Source organism: Ranitomeya imitator, chromosome 3 (assembly GCF_032444005.1).
Source record: "Ranitomeya imitator isolate aRanImi1 chromosome 3, aRanImi1.pri, whole genome shotgun sequence".
Classification (NCBI taxonomy): Eukaryota; Metazoa; Chordata; class Amphibia; order Anura; family Dendrobatidae; genus Ranitomeya; species Ranitomeya imitator.
The window spans coordinates 381,069,891-381,087,747 of NC_091284.1; the positions used below are offsets into that span (position 1 = coordinate 381,069,891).

The 17,857-nt window shown below is 46.9% G+C and overlaps 1 protein-coding gene across 2 annotated transcripts; it reads left to right on the plus strand.

Moving 5' to 3' along the window:
* Positions 1-2,480: 2,480 nt before the first annotated feature.
* Positions 2,481-16,038, plus strand: SMIM12 (small integral membrane protein 12). Of its 2 annotated transcripts, none has more exons than XM_069756963.1 (2): positions 2,481-2,585; positions 15,564-16,038. In XM_069756963.1, the coding sequence occupies exon 2, from the start codon at positions 15,611-15,613 to the stop codon at positions 15,884-15,886; it is 276 nt and encodes a 91-aa protein (XP_069613064.1). In that variant the 5' UTR covers positions 2,481-2,585; positions 15,564-15,610; the 3' UTR covers positions 15,887-16,038. The 2 variants fall into 2 exon arrangements, with proteins under 2 accessions (XP_069613064.1, XP_069613065.1); XM_069756964.1 differs by having other exon boundaries at positions 2,525-2,632.
* Positions 16,039-17,857: the final 1,819 nt, after the last annotated feature.

The following is a 17,857-nucleotide window of genomic DNA, read 5'->3' on the forward strand; positions in this document are numbered from 1 at the left end:
CCTTATTTCTGTTTTTTTTTTCATAAACGCAAGTAATATCGAAGAAATTTTACCACAACATACACAGACACACACATATGAGCATGGTTTCCTCACATACACACTATATACACACAATGTATATATAGCTATGTACACAACACACACACACACTTATGAGCATGGTTTCCTCACATACACACTATACACACACACTCAATCTACTATATAATTGTCTAAGGGTCACTTCCGTCTGTCCTTCTGTCTGTAACGGTTATTCGTTCGCTGATTGGTCTCGGCAGCTGCCTGTCATGGCTGCCGCGACCAATCAGCGATGCGCACAGTCCGGAAGAAAATGGCCGCTCCTTACTCCCCGCACTCACTGCCCGGCGCCCGCATACACCCCTCCAGTCTGCCCTCACACAGGGTTAATGGCAGCGGTAACGGGCCACGGTGTAATGCAGTCCGTTACCGCTGCTATTAACCCTGTGTGACCACGTTTTTTACTATTGACGCAGTCTATGCAGCGCCAATAGTAAAAACATCGAATGTTAAAAAAAATAAAAAATGATTATATACTCACCTACGCCGCCTTTCCCGCTCCTCGCAATGCAACCGGCACGTTCCGGCCGCACGGATGGTCTGGCAGAAGGACCTGCCATGACGTCACAGTCATGTGACCGCGACATCATCACAAGTCCTGCGCGCTTGCGCAGAAAGGACCTGCCGTTACGTCAGGGTCATGTGACCGCTACTGTCATGTGACCGCGACATCATGACAGGTCCTACATGACAAGGACCTGCCGTGACGTCACGGTCATGTGACCGCGACGTCAGCACACCCTGGGACCAGAAGATGCCGCCTGCACCACACATAGGTGACAGTGCTACAACGCGCCTGCGGAAGGTGAGTATATGTTTATTTTTTTAACCTGTGTCATACGTGGCTGGGCAGTATACTATGTCGCTGGGCAATATACTACGTGGCTCTGTGCTGTATACTACGTCACTGGGCAATAAACTACGTCACTGGGCAATATACTACGTGGCTGGGCAATATACTACATGGCTGGGCAATATACTATGTGGCTGGCAATGTACTACGTGGCTGGGCAATATACTATGTGGCTGGCAATATACTACGTGGCTGGGCAATATACTATGTGGCTGGCAATAAACTACGTCACTGGGCAATATACTACGTGGCTGGGCAATATACTACGTGGTTGGGCAATATACTATGTGGCTGGCAATATACTACGTGGCTGGGCAATATACTATGTGGCTGGGCAATAAACTACGTCACTGGGCAATATACTACGTGGCTGGGCAATATACTACGTGGCTGGGCAATATACTACGTGGCTGGGCAATATACTATGTGGCTGGCAATATACTACGTGGCTGGGCAATATACTATGTGGCTGGCAATGTACTACGTGGCTGGGCAATATACTATGTGGCTGGGCAATATACTACGTGGCTGGGCAATATACTATGTGGCTGGCAATAAACTATGTCACTGGGCAATATACTACGTGGCTGGGCAATATACTACGTGGTTGGGCAATATACTATGTGGCTGGCAATATACTACGTGGCTGGGCAATATACTATGTGGCTGGGCAATATACTACGTGGCTGGGCAATATACTATGTGGCTGGCAATAAACTATGTCACTGGGCAATATACTACGTGGCTGGGCAATATACTACGTGGTTGGGCAATATACTATGTGGCTGGCAATATACTACGTGGCTGGGCAATATACTACGTGGTTGGGCAATATACTACGTGGCTGGGCAATATACTATGTGGCTGGGCAATATACTACGTGGCTGGGCAATATACTATGTGGCTGGGCAATATACTACGTGACTGGGCAATATACTATGTGGCTGGCAATAAACTACGTCACTGGGCAATATACTACGTGGCTGGGCAATATACTACGTGGCTGGGCAATATACTATGTGGCTGGCAATATACTACGTGGCTGGGCAATATACTATGTGGCTGGGCAATATACTACGTGGCTGGGCAATATACTATGTGGCTTGGCAATATACTACGTGGCTGGCAATATACTACGTGGCTAGCAATATACTACGTGGCTGGGCAATATACTACGTGGCTGGGCAATATACTATGTGGCTGGGCAATATACTACGTGGCTGGGCAATATACTATGTGGCTGGCAGCCTGGCAATATACTACGTGGACATGCATATTCTAGAATACCCGATGCGTTAGAATCGGGCCACCACCTAGTATATATATATATAGCTATGTACACAACACACAGACACACTTATGAGCATGGTTTCCTCACACACACACATACAATGTATTGTATATAGCTATGTACACAACATACACAGACACACACTTATGAGCATGGTTTCCTCACATACACTGGCAGCCTCTCACATATACAGCACTGTCTGTGTCCATTATCTATCAATAGAAAACGATTTCCAAGCTCTTCCCGCCCTCTAGCCCTGACACACTGCAGTCTACAGCTGCCTGTACATGTGACTGATCACGCGGTCATGACGTCACCGCAGGTCCTTACACTGCTAGGACAGTAGGACCTTCCATCCAGGTGTGTTATTAGCAGGTTCAGACCCAGCTGCTGGGCGGCCGTGTGCTGTGAGTACGTGCTCTGCCATTATCCCCGTGCAGTCAGTCTGTGGGTATCTCATGTGCAGCTCTGCCGTTGTTCCTGACCTTCCCATGTGTGGTGCTGAGGAGGGCGAGTTCCTGCTTGTCACTTGCTGTTCTTCCTAGTGCTTCCAGGCCTTCCCTTCCTTGTGTACATGCATGTGCCTTGTAAACACTGTATGATGCCAATGTATGCCAGAATAGCTGACTCCAAGCTATCCCCACATCCTGGCATTATTCTTTATGCCTTTAGTCATGCCCCCGCTTCCCCCTGCTATAATGTCTGCACATGCCAAACATGTCCTTATCGATTCCCTTATCTTAACACAAGTGCCCCCAACTCAAGGGGGTTTTCTGGCTTTGAGAGACCCTTATCCGTAGCTTCAGATTGCGTCTAGACATCGCTTTGCGTCCGGCACAGTCTCCACTGCTCCCGCGGTGTCTGTCACCAATCGCAGCGCTAATGACACATTGCCAGCGCCGTGGCCACTAACTGAGCTCAGTGGCTCATGGCAGCTCAGACATAGTCTCTGAGCCCAGTTACTGGCCGCAGCATGGTTGCCAGTGACAGTCCTGAGGAGCATTGATGGAGACTTAGTGCTGGACCTGGGGAGGGTGAGTCAGCTGGGGGACAAGGATATTCCTAAACCAGAAAACCTCTTTTAAAGGGAATCTGTCAGCCCCTGGACGATTTTGATCTATTACTATGGGCATACAGGTAATAGAATGGTTAAACCAATCTTACCTGTATGCCTCGGTCTAGATCTTGGGAAATGCAGTTATACTGTTTTATGTTAATGATTTCTTCCAGGCTCCAGGGCATGCGGTTCTTGGAAGAAATCACTGCCTCCTGTCTTCATTATAATGGCACCCCCCTCCTATATACGTCACACTGACCTGTTAATGCGCGCGATTATGTGAACCCTGTCCACCCTTCAATGGGCAGAGTCTTCACTGATCTTCACAGGCACTGGCGAGTCACTACGCAATAGCTGCAGCCCGGACTTCCTCTTCATGTTCAGTTTGTCCGAAAGTGGAGACACTGACTCCAGCATTGATTGGGCATCATCACATGTCATTCCACTGCGTCACAGCCCTGGGGCCGCGAGTGGCGGCACCGCTGGAATGTTACCGGCACCGGTGGTGAGTATAGGCTTTATTGTTTTATCGGGGCCGAGTGGACAGCCCTGCCTGGTTCCATTTTTAATCACAAAAGGTGAGGGCAACGTACTATTAACTCTGACTCGAGCTGTAGTTCCATCATACAAGGCAAGGATCCTGTGTAAGAACCGAGCGGCTATATGTATCTGTTGCAGAGCCTCTTCTATAAATTCCCAGTGTACTCTGTCAGAGGCCTTTTCTGCATATACAGACAATAGGCCGAAAGGTGTAAAGTTGGATTTTATTTTTGAAATAATAAGCAATGTCAGTGGTGTTGTCTCGTGCCTCCTGCCCCTGAACACATCCCACCTGGTCAGTATTAATAAGGGAAGGAAGCAAAGGAGCTAGTCTATCTGCTAAAATCTTCAAAAAATATTACCGTATGTCCACATTCAATAGGGAAATTTGCCTGAAATTAGCAATAACCGAAGAATCTTTACCCGGTGTAGGGAGAGTACACTAATAAGTGCTTCCAATGATTGGGAAACAAAGTGTGTACTTTTGTGTAATTAATTAAAAGTTTTAGCCATTACTGGTGCAAGTTGTTCACTGAAGAATTTATAAAACACAGAGGTGAAGTCATCCGGTCCAGGACATTTACCTGGACCAGAACAAAGTTCATTTTCTTTAATAGATCTTTGAATAATAATAAGTTCAACAATTGGATATGTTTTTTAAAAAAAGTGTTCCTGTGCTGAGATAATCTTATAAATGTGCCCCTGCTATGTACTGTGTAATGGCTTTGTCAGACTGTGCGGGGACATGTTCTGATCATATCACAGCTCGTGGGCAGGTGAGGAAGAAAAAGAGTATACAGACAGGACAGCACAGGATCACAACTCACTATTTCTTTGAGGTAAAACATTGCTTAACCCCTTTCCGACATCGAGTGTAATAGTACGCCTATTTCCGACCCCCCCTGTTTGGTGCAGGCTTCAGCACTGAGCCTGCACCGTTCCGGGCACATCACAGCTGATTTACACAGCTGACATGTGCCCGCAACAGCCACGGGTGGAATCGCAATCCAGCCAGTGCTATTAACAAGTTAAAGGGAACCTGTCACTCCCCTCAGGCGTTTGTGTCCGGCGCGTACAGGTCCAGAGTGACGGCTGTGCTGCGTCTGATTAGGAGGGAAAGACCCACCTCCGGGAACATTTCACGGTATGAGGGGGCACATTTTATAAACGTTTATTTCATCATGTGCAGGCATCATAACTAAAAGAACCACCTTGTCAGAATGCAGCATTTGTGCTGCACAAGGAGGCTCTTATAGTTACAAACACCTGAGGGGGGTGACAGGTTCTCTTTAAATGCCGCTGTCAATTTCTGACAGCGGCATTTAACTCCTGCTTCCGGCAAGCGTGCCGTAAATCCCAGCCATCGATGACCCCCTCACGTGATCGCGGGTCAACGATGGGTTGGCATGACAACCAGAGGTCTCTAGTAGACCTCTATGGTTGTCATAGCCAGATTGCGGTGTTTGGCGCTCATAGCAAGTGAGCATTTCTGTTACATACAAGCGATCTGATAATTGCCTGTATGTAGCAGAGCCGATCGGATTATGGCAGCTTCTGGTCTCCCATGGAGACTATTGAAGCATGCCAAAAGTAAAAAAAAAAAAAATAGTTTTTAAAAATATAAAAGTTCAAATCACCCCTTTCGCCTCATTCAAAATAAAACAATAACAAAATCAAATATACACACATTTGGTATCGCCGTGTTCAGAATCGCCCGATCTATCGATATAAAAAAAATAACCCAATCGTTAAATGGCGTAACGAGAAAAAAGTCAAAACGCCAGAATTACGTTTTTTGGTCACCACAACATTGCATTAAAATGCAATAATGGGCAATCAAAAATGGTATACTTAAAAACGTCAGCTCGGCACGCAAAAATTAAGCCCTCACCTGACCCGAGATCATGAAAATTGGAGATGTTATGGGTATTGGAAAATGGCAGAATTTTTTATTTTTTTTGTTAATCTTTGGATTTTTTTCACCACTTAGGTAAAAAATAACCTAGACATGTTTAGTGTCTGTCAACGCGTAATGACCTGGAGAATCATAATGGCAGGTCAGTTTTGCATTTAGTGAACGTGGTAAAAAAAAAAAAAAAAAGCCAAAAAACAACTGTGGGATTGCACTTTTTTTTTTATTTCATTTTCACCGCATTTTGATTTTTTTTCCCCCCATTTTCCAGTACACTGTATGTTAAAACCAATCTTGTCCTTCAAAAGTAAAACTCGTTCCGCAAAAAACAAGCCCTCACATGGCCATTTTGACCAAAAAATAAAAAAGTTACGACTCTGGGATGAAGGGGAGCAAAAAACGAAAACTGAAAATGGCCCAGGGGTTAAGGGGTTAAAAACAGCAAGGAAATGTTTTACCTCACAAAAATAATCAGCTGCTGTTATGTCTGCATACTCTTTTCCTTCCTGGGCGGGTGCCCAGGAGCTGTGGTATGATCAGACCGTGTTCCTGCATGGTCAGACACAGCCATTAGGCCGGTTTCACACGCCAGTGGCTCCGGTACGTGACGTAACAGTTTCCTCACGTACCGGAGCCACTGACACACGTAGATACATTGAAATCAATGCATCTGTGCAGATGTCATTGATTTTTTGCGGACCGTGTCTCCGTGTGCCAAACACAGAGACATGTCAGTGTTCGTGGGAGCGCACAGATTACACGGACCCATTAAAGTCAATGGGTCAGTGTAAAACATGTACCGCACACGGACGTTGTCCGTGTGCAGTCCGTGTGCCGTGCAGGAGACAGTGCTACAGTAAGCGCTGTCCCTCCCCCACTGGTGCTGAAGCCGCCATTGATATCTTCTCTGCAGCAGCGTTTGCTGTAGAGGAGATATGAATATTCTTTTTTTTTTTGTTTCTCGTGTTTAAAATAAAGATCCATGTCCCCAACCCCCTCCCACCCCCTGTGCGCCCGCCCGCTGTTCTTAAAATACTCACCCGGCTCCCTCGCTGGCTGGCGCTGCTTCCTGTCCTGGCCGCACCTTCTACTGTATAAGCGGTTACATGGGGCCGCCGATTACAGTCATGAATATGCGGCTCCACCTCCCATAGGGGCAGAGCCACATATTCATTACTGTAAATGAGCGGCCCCACGTGACCGCTCATACAGTAGAAGGTGCGGCCAGGACAGGAAGCAGCGCCAGCCAGCGAGGGAGCCGGGTGAGTATTTTAAGAACAGCGGGCGGGCGCACAGGGAGTGGGAGGGGGGTGGGGACATGGATCTTTATTTTAAACACGAGAAACAAAAAAAAAGAAAAGAATATTCATATCTTCTCTACAGCAAACGCTGCTGCAGAGAAGATATCAATGGCGGCTTCAGCACCAGATGCAGGGGACAGCGCTAAACTTTAGCGCTGTCTCCTGCACGGTGCGTGTGGTATCCAGTGGGCACACGGGCGGCACCCGTGTGCCGCACGTGTGCCACACTGATGTGCCACAGAGACGCACGGGCACACGGACACGGATAATTCCGGTACCGGAATTATCTGGACGTGTGGGACTGCCCTTACACAGTACACGTGCCTTCAGCAAGCACCAGTCTGTCTCTGTCAGTGGCCATTAACAAGGTCTTCTGACGGAAATGTTAATATTGGACCATATGTACAGACCTGCTGTAATGAAATAAGTAGACAATTATTCACGAATTTGGATGTGCCATCCATGGTATCTTTTTCTGTTTACATTGGATTCCCTCTATCGATGAGCACCCATCCACCTTTACCGGCAAGTGTCTTCCATATTTACCTGTTAGATTTCCTTTAATGGCATCTGGCATGTGCAGTGATGGGGAGCTGCTAATGTAAAGGGGTGAAATCTCAAGCATGTTTGCATGTGGATGTGTTGCATTTTTTTTTTTTTTTTTTACCTTTGTTGCACTTACTCCTAGAGTTTGTTCAGACTTATATTTTGGGTCAATGTGTTGTCCATGTGCACAATTGACAGCTCACTGATATTAACCAGTGTGCTTGTGCAAAGCAACAATTTTTCACACGGAGCAATAATTCATGTGAAAACAGAAAATTGTAGAATGCACTAGTGTTGCAACACAATAATAGCCATTTTTTGCACTTGACTGCTATGAGTAAAATCAAACACCTGCACACACCAGTCACAGCTGCAATTTGCAAATGTTACTGGTCCATATTTTAGTACAGTTGTATGAACATGGCCTTACTGATTGCAGTAAGCCCTTCATTAGGACTCTGACTGTCATGGCAAGCCATTGGCTCCACGAGTTCATATTGCTCGAGGATTGTTGGATGAGTGACAGGTGCTGGAATGATTGACCCAGGCAGTTGCTCATTTTAAATGCAGCTGTCTTAGAACAGCAGCGTCGTTTAAACAGTAGCAATTTCAGCTATCTGCTGTTAGCGGTAGGTGCTGGCTGCATAACACAACTGGCACCTACTCTGTAAAGACCAGGCTAAACTCTTGAGCCCACTCCATAATCTGCACATGACATGTGACCTATGTCTCCTGTGGGGAAGGATTAATAGTGAGACTCTACACAAGCATCTGGTCTCTGCCCTTGCTGCACTGTTGGCAAACAAGTTAATTGGATGGGGGTACACAGACCTACTGCTGAGAGTGGTTAGGATTGTGGTGGTGTCAAGCCAACACCTGAAAGGTGACAGTCTTATCTGTGCTGTTGGGCCACCTGTCTTCTATTCGTACACTACTAAGGGTACCGTCACACAGTGCCATTTTGATCGCTACGACGGTACGATTCGTGACTTTCCAGCGATATCCATACAATATCGCTGTGTCTGACACGCAGCAGCGATCAGGGACCCTGCTGAGAATCGTATGTCGTAGCAGATCGTTTGGAACATTCTTTCGTCGCTGGATCTCCCGCTGTCATCGCTGGATCGGTGTGTGTGACACCGATCCAGCGATGCGTTCGCTTGTAACCAGGGTAAACATCGGGTTACTAAGCGCAGAGCCGCGCTTAGTAACCCGATGTTTACCCTGGTTACCATCCTAAAAGTTAAAAAAAACAAACGCTTCATACTTACCTTCGGCTGTCTGTCCCCGGCGCTGTGCTTTCCTGCACTCACTGTGAGCACAGCGGCCGGAAAGCAGAGCGGTGACGTCACCGCTCTGCTTTCCGGCCGCTGTGCTCACAGCCAGAGCAGAGAAGCAGAGCGCCGGGGACAGACAGCCGAAGGTAAGTATGAAGCGTTTGTTTTTTTAACTTTTAGGATGGTAACCAGGGTAAACATCGGGTTACTAAGCGCGGCCCTGCGCTTAGTAACCCGATGTTTACCCTGGTTACCGGCATCGTTGGTCGCTGAAGAGCGGTCTGTGTGACAGCTCTCCAGCGACCACACAACGACTTACCAACGATCACGGCCAGGTCGTATCGCTGGTCGTGATCGTTGGTAAATCGTATAGTGTGACGGTACCCTTATGGTGGTTGTCTATGCAAAGGTTGTGATAGCATCTTGATTAAATTGTTGTATCATCTTGATTTTTACCCACCAATATGTAGATACCTTTGGACATTTGCTGGATTTGAATCAATACCCCCAATGTGTTCTTTTCAACACAGTCCTTTAAGGCCTCTTTCACACTTCCGTCGGTACAGGTCCGTCGCAATGCGTCGGGCCGACGTCCCGACAGACGTTGTAAATTTTGTGCACGACGTGGGCAGCGGATGCATTTTTGTTCGGACTCCCATGACAGCACACGAGAGAGGGGATCCGCCCTTAAGGAACAGGAAACCTACAGATACAAAAGGGCGGCACCTCTCCCCATGCATCAGTTGGTTTCCTGTTCCTGAAGGGACTGGATGCCTATAGAAACTACAGGAGTCCAGGCCGGCCGGACCGATTCTGGTGGCGAGAGGGTCTCCCACTTCGGCCGGTGCGGGTACCTGAAGTAGTCACGGTGGCCCTGGCAGGGCGGCACGGCGGTGACTAGGCAGCGAGGAGCGGTCGCCAGGGGGTGTCCGGTCTCCGGGGCCAGCGTCTGGTAAGTCGCCCTTCCCGTGGGCTGTGGGTCTCTCTGGAGCAGGGGGGAGCGCGGCGGCATCTGGGGGGCGCCGATCGGATCGTAGCTGGCCGGCCTCGGCGTTCCACGAGAGCTGCAGCGCTGACAGGAAGCGCTGTAAGCTGTGGTGACGTCGGGGGGCGGAGCCGGCGACGTCTTCCGGATCGGTGAGCTCCTGCGCATGCGCGGGGGCTCCAAGATGGCGGCGCCCACCGGAGATCATGCCGCAATCCCTCCGGAGCGACGATTGATTCCCCACAGCTGCGGGGGGGCGGGAAAATTAAACAAGCAAGCTGGGCAAAGTGCGCTGACCGAAGGAGGGGCCTTATAAGGCGGCTCCAGCAGCATGTTCCCGGGTTCTGGCTCCAATTTACTGAAAATGGATTCAGATCAGGATCAGCAGGTTGTGCTGCTGGAACAAGCATCCCAGAAACCCAAGGAGAAGGAACATGAAAAAAGGAGCGATGGTTCGGGCCGCAGAAGCTCCTCCAGACAGGGGTCTGGAGGGTCAGTCAAAAAGGATCCCCCTCGTGCTTCGGTATTTCTGGGTGTGAGCAGCCACTGGTAAGTGATCTTCAAGAAAGTTCACTTAGTGACTAGTCTCCCCTCATGTGTTTTATGCAGGGAAGGAAAAACGTCAGTAAGGCGAAGCATAGGGAATGTGCCATCTGCGGGGTTCCCTTGCCTGACTCACACCCTAAAAAACTATGTGACCCCTGTATCCAGCAGACGGTGAGGTTCTGGAAAGAGGGGAGGGGGTATAGCATGTAGATTTTACACTCTAGTCTACCTTACTTATCCCCGTAGGTAGCCGAAGAATCCTCCTCTATTACGGCCAGTCTCAAGGAGATGATTAGAATGGAGGTTAAAGAGTCCTTTAAAAACCTTTCACAGTCAGGAGGTTCTAGGCAGAGAACTGAGTGGGCATCTGATTCGTCTGTGGAAAAGGACAAGTCCGAAGAATCAGACAATTCAGCAGCATCATCCTCCTCTTCGGAAGAAGACGCTGCTCGGTTTTGCCTACCCCTAGAAAGGATAGACAAATTGGTAAAGGCGGTCAGAGGCACAATGGGAATATCGGAACCCAAGCCTCAACTATCCAAAGAACAAATGATGTTCAGTGGATTGGAGCAAAAGAAGCGCAGAGTGTTTCCTTTAAATGAGAAAATACAAGATCTTATTAATAGGGAATGGAGGAAACCTGAGAGAAAAGGCTCCTTACCACCTGCGCAAAAACGCCGATACCCTTTTGATGACCCAGCAGTAGGTAACTGGGAGAAAGCACCCAAGCTGGATGCAGCAATTGCCAAGGTAGCTAAACGATCTTCTCTCCCATTTGAAGATATGGGAACACTTAAAGACCCCCTGGATAGGAAAGTGGATACCTTCCTGAAGGGAACCTGGGAGATGGCAGCTGGCTCCTTAAGACCTGCGGTAGCTTCAACCTGCACGGCAAGGTCAATGATGGTCTGGCTGGACCAGTTGGAGACCCAATTAAAACAAGGGGCCTCTAGAGAGTCCATTCTCTCAGCATTACCTGTAATCCAGGAGGGGGCGGCTTTTTTATCAGACGCCTCAATTGACTCCGTAAAGTTGGCAGCTAGAGCAGCAGGACTTTCTAATGCTGCAAGGAGAGCCCTATGGCTGAAATGCTGGCCGGGGGATATGCAGGCAAAAGCGAAGCTCTGCGCTATCCCTTGTAAAGGCGAATATTTATTTGGGCCTACCCTGGATGAACTCCTGGAGAAAGCAGGAGATGATAAGAAAAAGTTTCCCAACCTGTTCAATCCATACCGTCGTCCCTTCAACAAAAGAAGGTTCAACCGGGGAGGAAAGCGAGCCTTTTCACCAGGGAGAGATCGTCCCAGATGGGAGGATAGGCGAAAGCGAGGTACAGGTCTCATGTTTCGCCGTAACCAGACGGAAAATAAAAAACAAGACCAATGACTGGCAATTCCAGTGGGAGGGAGACTATTGCATTTCTCGGCAGAGTGGTCGAAAATCACAAACAGCGTTTGGATAAAAGACACTGTTTCCCATGGTCTCAAGCTGGAATTTGTTCATATTCCACAGGACAATTTTAGGTTAACACCCTGGCGCTCATCTCCCACTGAACAATTCGCCCTAGAAGAGGAAGTGAGGACTCTTTGTTCCAAAAATGTTTTGGTAGAAGTGCCGTATTCTCAGGCAGGGGAAGGGTTTTACTCTCCCCTGTTCCTAATCCAGAAGCCTGATAAATCTTACAGGACCATTATAAATCTTAAGGGTCTCAATAAGTTTTTGGTGAAACATACTTTCAAAATGGAGTCCATCAATTCGGCAATAAAAATGCTTTTCAACAACTGTTTCATGGTAGTAGTGGATTTGAAAGATGCCTACTATCATGTACCCATTCATGCTGATTTCCAACGATACCTGAGGGTAGCGATACTAATGGGGGGTAGGATTCGACATTTTCAATTCAGAGCGCTCCCCTTTGGGATCACCTCGGCACCTAGGGTGTTTACTAAAATAATTGCGGAAGTTATGGCGCATTTAAGAGAGTCAAATATCCTTATAGTCCCCTACTTAGACGATTTCCTCATTGTAGGTAACTCGGTAGATCATTGTCTGTCACAATGGGAGATTGCTAAAACCAAACTAGAACGGTTGGGTTGGATCATAAACTTTGAAAAATCTAAATTACAGCCCCTAAATGTTCAAAAATTCCTGGGGTTAATGTTGAATTCAGTGACACAGCAGTGTCTCCTCCCTATAGAGAAAATGGACCAAATTCAGAGTTTTGTATTAAGAGCAATCAATACACCTTCCATGACACTTAGGCAAGCAATGTCTCTACTTGGGTCACTCACATCTTGCATCCCAGCAGTTAAGTGGGCTCAGTTCCACACCAGGTCCCTACAAAATGAAGTCCTGTTCCATGACAGAGCCTTAGGAGGCGCATTGAATGGAAAATTGACATTGAGGCCGATAACATTGAATTCCCTTAGATGGTGGCTAGATAAACAAAATTTATCAGCAGGGGTTCCTTGGATGATAGATGTCACCCACGTGATAACCACGGATGCCAGCTCTTCAGGGTGGGGAGCCTATATGGGAGACATGGTGGTCCAGGGACAGTGGGAACCCTTCACAACATTTTCATCAAATCAAAGAGAGTTGTTGGCGGTTGAACTGGCTGTTAAAAAATTCCTCGTATATCTGCAGGGCCAGCACGTCAGAATTCTGTCGGACAACAGAGTGGCGGTCGCTTACATAAACCGGCAAGGGGGAACTCGTTCCGAAACTTTAATGCAGATCACGGATCGGTTGTTCCAGGTGGCAGAGCTCAATTTTCTATCTTTGACAGCTCTTCACATCAAAGGAAAAGAAAATGTGGCAGCAGATTTCCTCAGCCGAAATGTGTTAAAACAGGGAGAGTGGTCTCTCAACGAGGACATTTTCAATCTTGTCGTCCGCAGATGGGGTCAACCAGTGGTGGATCTATTCGCCACCAGAAACAACAGAAAAGAAAAAACTTTTTTGCTCCCTAAATCCCAGGGAGAATCCCCTGGCGGTAGACGCGTTTCTCATAAAATGGGATTTTCCACTAGCCTATGCTTTCCCACCACTGAACCTGATACCTCTAGTGGTGAGGAAAATCAGGGAGGATCGAGCGAAAGTCATCCTTATCGCCCCCTTTTGGCCCAGAAGAACCTGGTTTGCCTGGCTCAAGACAATGTCTGTAGCGGTCCCCTGGGTACTGCCAGAGATCCCGAACTTGCTTTCGCAGGGACCGATCTCCCATCCACAAGTGACGGGGCTCCATTTGACGGCATGGTGTTTGAACGGTCACTATTAGTGGGAAAAGGCTTCTCTCCAAACTTGGTGGAGACGCTCCTAAAGAGTAGAAAGCAAATAACTACGAAAATCTACTCTAGGACTTGGAGAAAGTTCTTGTCTTGTTCAAAGTTTAATATCCAAGACGGGGTGCCAGTACAACAAATCCTAGAGTTCCTACAGAAGGGGTTCGAGTTGAAACTCTCTCCTAGTACCCTTAGGGTACAGGTCTCAGCTTTAGGTGCCCTGTTTTCCTGTAATATAGCGAATAACTACTGGATAGCGAGGTTTATGAAGGCAGTTAGTAGATCTACACCACTGCATAAAGACAGAACAGTTCCATGGGATTTAAATTTAGTTCTGTCCTCTCTAACTAAACCCCCCTTTGAACCTCTGCAGGAGGCCTCGATCAAAATGTTGACACTTAAGACAGCCTTCCTGATCGCCATAACCTCAGCTCGCAGGATAGGGGATATACAGGCACTTTCCAGAGCTCCTCCATACACTGAAATCTTGTCAGACAGAGTAGTCCTTAGACCAGACCCAGCATATCTGCCAAAGGTGGCGACACGGTTCCATAGATCACAGGAGATAGTTTTGCCGTCCTTTATTCCTAATCCCTCTAATCCTAAAGAGCAGGAGCTTCATACGTTAGACGTCAGGAGATCTCTTCTTCAGTATATTTCAGCTACTGATAATTGGAAGAAGGATGGGGCACTGCTTCTTTCCTTCCAAGGTCCAAAGAAAGGATTTAGAGTATCGAAATATTTACTGGCTAAATGGATTAGGGAAACTATCTCTCTAGCTTATACAGCAGGTGGGGGGCCAGCTCCGCAGAACCTAAAGGCACATTCCACCCGGGCCATGGCGTCATCCTGGGCAGAAAGATCTGGAGTGTCAGTGGAGCAGATATGTAAGGCGGCCACATGGTCATCCCCTTCCACTTTCTTTAAACACTATCGGTTGGATTTGGGGTCCTCCTCTGATCTTTCCTTTGGGTTAAGGGTGCTACAATCTATAGTCCCTCCCTAAGGTAGCTTACATCTCTGTAAATCTCTCGTGTGCTGTCATGGGAGTCCGAATAAAGCATTAAGCTACTTACTGGTAGCGGCATTTTTCGGAGGCCCATGACAGCACCCTTAGTTCCCTCCCTATTCACGTGGGGGTAGCACTTCCTGATATGTATATAGCGTAATATGTAAATCTCACGTATGGTGTCTTATTACAATAATGGGTTATTTTGTTTCAAATGTATATAATGTATATATTGTATATTTGTGTACCACTAACCGCGGCAGTCCTCTCAGGCTCTGAAATACAACTGATGCATGGGGAGAGGTGCCGCCCTTTTGTATCTGTAGGTTTCCTGTTCCTTAAGGGCGGATCCCCTCTCTCGTGTGCTGTCATGGGCCTCCGAAAAATGCCGCTACCAGTAAGTAGCTTAATGCTTTTTTTCGACGCATCCGCTGCCCATTCTGCAGTCCGGGGAGGAGGGGGCGGAGTTTCAGCCGCGCATGCGCGGTCGAAAATGGCGGACGCGACACACAAAGTTACATTGAACTTTTTTTGTGACGGCGTTCTGCCAAAACACGACGGATCTGTCGCACGACGGACGCGACGTGTGGCAATTCGTCGCTAATACAAGTTTATGGGCAAAAAACGCATCCTGCGAGCACATTTGCAGGATCCGTTTTTGCCCAAAATGACTGATTGCGACGGTTTGCAAAAAACGGAAGTGTAAGAGGCCTAAGAAATTGGAGGATGTGTTGTCTGACTCAGTAATGCACCTTAAGGCTATGTGCCTGAGTCAACCATATCTCTACATAGTTAAGATATAAAAACATGCTTTCACATTGAAAAGGTAAACTAAGTAGCAAGTTATGTATGTAAAATATTCATTTTTCTTGTATTTGTAGGTCCTCACTTGCCTGCTTCACAGTAACATTCTTAAACCTGAGGAACCATGTGGCCTGTACTATGGGCTGCTTTAAGGACATATGCCCCATATGTCACTTTTCCAGTGGCACTTGTGGTTGGTACAGTAGGATACCAGTTGGAATGGTTTATTCGTGGAAAACCAAAGCAGTCTACAGAGGAGCAAAGCATTTTGGAAAAGAGAGAAGAAAGGGCCTTACAGGAAGCAGCAGGACGTGATCTTACTCAAGTTATCAGCTTAAAAGAAAAGTTGGAATTTACCCCTAAAGCTGTTCTAAACCGCAACAGAGAAGAGAAGAGTTGAGAAGACTTTAATCTATACTCTTCCTAAAAGTATTTTGGGGAGTGTTACTGGAATTACACTTAGAAAACCTTCCAAGCGAAATGGACAGATGATGCTCTGATGAAATTCTGAATACATGTTAATGAAGTTGACACATGCAATACTGGATTTACCTTTTTTGCTTGATTTATGCGATGATGATGATTTTTTATTCAGTTATCAAAATGTCACATTTTATAAATACTGTTGCATGCCCTTCAGTATTGTCTCAGCTACTTGGGTCATACAAAGCCGTTTATAAGGAGGATTCTACTTTAGAATAAAGATATTTTAAAAGATGTGCAACTCATTGTTACACCTAAAAGTTCCTGAGAATCACGTGTTATTGGGAAATATACCGTACATGGTTTATATAAAGTTTCTGACATTGACAATGTTTTCAGAAAAATAAATAAAATAAGAATGCATTAATGTACATTTCAATCCAGATCTCTGCTTTTTCTTTCAAATCCCTCATTGGCATGTATGCTTACTGTTAGAGGCCATAGTTAATATATAGTAAAAACATAGCGTGAAAAGTAGGCCGTGACCTGACATACACACATTTGTGAGTCATACTATGCCTGACCAGCAAATGATGGGGGGGAAGAAATGAACTTAATTTTGTTACTCAGGTTATGGAAATGTGCAGTACTTATAATTATTCTGTAAGGGTGGACATAAATATTAGATGAGCGTCAACTGATCCAGGACTAGATAACCTTATAACATGTATGGAAGTGTCCTGACTGCAAGGAGACAGACATGTTAAGACTCAAAATGCCCAACCCAGCTTTACTCTGCCTTCCTTTTGTTCTCAAGTTGGATAACTCTCTGCCATAAATGTCCTAAGCTTAGATTTTAAGGATAGAAGGATTGGGCTGTTAAATTTCAACTTATTTTGTATATGTATTCCTTAAAGGCTGTCATCCACTGTCTAAGTCAGGTTGTGCACGGAATGTAGCAGGCAGCTGGTTCCAGAGAATGTCTAGGTTTGATTAAGGGTCTAGGGTTTGAAACGTGTATCAGTCTATACATGTGTAATTGTATTTTTGCGCCATTTTATTTTAACCCCTCTGTGACCTTAGACGTACTATCCCGTCGAGGTGCCCTGGGCTTATCTGACCCTGGACGGGATAGTACGTCATAGCCGATCGGCCGCGCTCACGGGGGGAGCGCGGCCGATCGCGGCCGGGTGTCAGCTGCTTATCGCAGCTGACATCCGGCACTATGTGCCAGGAGCGGTCACGGACCGCCCCCGGCACATTAACCCCTGGCACACCGCGATCAAAGATGATCGCGATGTGCCGGCGGTGCAGGGAAGCACCGCGCAGGGAGGGGGCTCCCTGCGGGCTTCCCTGAGCCCCCCGCAGCAACGCGATGTGATCGCGTTGCTGCGAGGGTCTCCTCACCTCCCTCCCTGCTCGAGCCCCGGATCCAAGATGGCCGCGGATCCGGGTCCTGCAGGGAGGGAGGTGGCTTCACAGAGCCTGCTTAGAGCAGGCACTGTGAAGGCTGCAGCGCTGCATGTCAGATCAGTGATCTGACAGAGTGCTGTGCAAACTGTCAGATCACTGATCTGTGATGTCCCCCCCTGGGACAAAGTAAAAAAAAAATTTTCCAAATGTGTAAAAAAAATAAAAAAAAATATTCCAAAATAATGAAAAAAAAAAAAAATATTATTCCCATAAATACATTTCTTCATCTAAATAAAAAAAAAAAAACAATAAAAGTACACATATTTAGTATCGCCGCGTCCGTAACGACCCGACCTATAAAACTGTCCCACTAGTTAACCCCTTCAGTAAACACCGTAAGAAAAAATAAAAAAAAACGAGGCAAAAAACAACGCTTTATTATCATACCGCCGAACAAAAAGTGGAATAACACGCGATCAAAAGGACAGATATAAATAACCATGGTACCGCTGAAAGCGTCATATTGTCCCGCAAA

Bases quoted from the DNA above. Each gene is read 5' to 3' on its own strand.
- SMIM12 (XM_069756963.1), top strand. From the start codon at position 15,611: ATGTGGCCTGTACTATGGGCTGCTTTAAGGACATATGCCCCATATGTC.